The 2,083-nt window shown below is 35.5% G+C and overlaps 1 protein-coding gene across 1 annotated transcript; it reads left to right on the top strand.

Annotated features, from left to right (window-relative positions):
- Positions 1-6: 6 nt before the first annotated feature.
- On the top strand, positions 7-1,527 carry LOC109591747 (uncharacterized). The gene is made up of 2 exons (XM_020007406.1): positions 7-783; positions 1,231-1,527. Exons 1-2 carry the CDS (start codon positions 88-90, stop codon positions 1,273-1,275), a joined length of 741 nt encoding a protein of 246 aa, XP_019862965.1. The 5' UTR covers positions 7-87; the 3' UTR covers positions 1,276-1,527.
- The last annotated feature ends 556 nt before the right edge of the window (positions 1,528-2,083 follow it).

The raw sequence follows: 2,083 nt of genomic DNA, 5'->3' as shown, positions 1-2,083 counted from the left end.
TTTGCTCTCCCTCCTGCTAATGAAGAAGGTTCCTCTCTCCCTGTACTAAGACGAAGGTGCTCAATATGGCGGAGCGGTCTCCGCTGGATGAGTGACGATGGTATGTGGGTAATGGTCCATTTCACTAACAACAACAGGACTCTACAGCTAGTAATGGCATCACCAATAGGCCAATGTTTATCAGTTGTTCGCTACAGGTCAAAAGTTATAGCAACAATTCTGAATGCAAAAGAAAAGTTCTGTAAAGGCCTTCAGTGCTACGATGTTTTTCAGAGTCCCCAATGGGCTCTGCTTCCTACAGGTGAGGAGTTTAAACTCTCTCGCTCTAAAAAAGGAGTGTTTCGTTTAATTGAGATCAGTCAAAGGATCATTAACCAGAGGGATCCCGACGAGCCTTGCATCATCACTGATGTATCAGGGACCTGTAACATCTCAACTAAGGATCTGTTTTTGTTTGAAGTCTACAATGGATTCTCCACTTCAGTGCTACAGACCTTGTTTCAGCCTGCAAACCAAGAGGATCTAGTCTCTGATGAATTTATACTAGAACTCACTGAGGCAATGAGATACATATGTAGTGAGTATAATCCTTTGAAAATTGCCACTTCGATATTGGGTCTTCCTAAAAGGAGAGCAAATGAGTTTGTCCGTCGAGATAATTCCGATTTTGATAACTGCATGTCTGTATTAAAGCTCTGGATTAAAGACAGTGATATGCCAAGTTACAGGAACTTACGAACATGTTTCGATGAACTGAGTGTATTTGCTGGTCGGAATCCACTCGTAAGTAATAATTGAGAGAGAGAAAGAGATAGAGAGGTAATGACTAATGAGTGATACAGGGTTTTCAACAAAGCATGCCAAGTGAGCTAAAAAGCATGAGCTTTATGAGCTGATAAGAACTACAATAGTACTTTTTTGGCTTTGGTGCAACTTTAAAAATTTATTTAAAAATTAGTTTTGATGAAAATTAGCTCAAACTTGCTAAGCAATATTAAAACATGTATATGTATCAGAAAAAATTATAAAAATGAAAAATTCTCTCCTAGTCATTTTTGACAAAATTTGGCCAAGAGCCATAAGCTTGATTTTTTAGTAACTTTAAAAATTCACGAAAAGAGCACTATGCCTAAACCTGTTGGAAACCCTGGAGTAATACAAGCAAAACAAGTGAATAAAACTCTATGTAATAGTTTGCAGTAATTATTGATCCACTCTCAATTGTCATAGGATTTGGCAGCTATCAAAGACACATGTAGAGTTGAGAGTCGTTGAAGTTTCTTACAGTTACAGAGTCAGTATAGTTCACATCATTACCTTGTCCCCTCCCTATCCTGTTTACATTGTTGTTGTTGTTTTATTATTATTATTATTATTATTATTATTATTATTATACATGTACAACAATATCATTTCATTTTGTGACAAATATAAAAATAGTTATTGTTATTGCTATGATTATAATATCGACTGCTAAAATTTTTGATGCTGATGAAACTGAGAATGATAGAGATGAAAGTGAAAATCCTTTGACAACCTCTGAGAAAAAACAAAAATTATATGTGACCATCTCCATTAATCATAAAATTACTCCAGAGGATGCAAAAAGTTACTATGTAGCTTATAGAAACAATTGTTGACTAACAGAGCACTCACAGGTTGATATTTTTCATTTTAAAGATGAATTTTAAAATCCGCCATAAGGTACCTTTTGTCAATTATGGTCACATATGCATAACTAACAAGTATTAAATTATACATACATGTACAGTACCGTATAGCTGGAAATTTTAGAGGGAATTGAACTTGGCGAATTTGTCGTTTTGATAGCCATTCGCCAAGATAAAATCCACCATTTTGAGCCATTATACGCATGCTCAATGGCACATGGCCACAAATTTGCCAAATTAAAATTCGCCAATCACCAAAATTTAGCAATTCGTCAAATTTTAGTCCCTCCAAAATTTCCCACTATACGGTGTGCACCAATACCTATATTACTCTAAGTATATTAGTCTAAGCATCATTAGTCTATTGGTATGTACAGTAGTATATCACTTACTCTGCAGAACTCTAGTCCTTT

Source organism: Amphimedon queenslandica, unplaced genomic scaffold (assembly GCF_000090795.2).
Source record: "Amphimedon queenslandica unplaced genomic scaffold, v1.1 AMPQUscaffold_7353_Cont20695, whole genome shotgun sequence".
NCBI classification, from domain to species: domain Eukaryota; kingdom Metazoa; phylum Porifera; class Demospongiae; order Haplosclerida; family Niphatidae; genus Amphimedon; species Amphimedon queenslandica.
Note: the sequence above shows the minus strand (reverse complement) of the source record. Positions and strands in the feature narration are given on the sequence as shown.

Bases quoted from the DNA above. Each gene is read 5' to 3' on its own strand.
- LOC109591747 (XM_020007406.1), top strand. From the start codon at position 88: ATGAGTGACGATGGTATGTGGGTAATGGTCCATTTCACTAACAACAAC. The intron at 784-1,230 runs GTAAGTAATAAT...CAATTGTCATAG, and splicing joins TTGCTGGTCGGAATCCACTC to GATTTGGCAGCTATCAAAGA.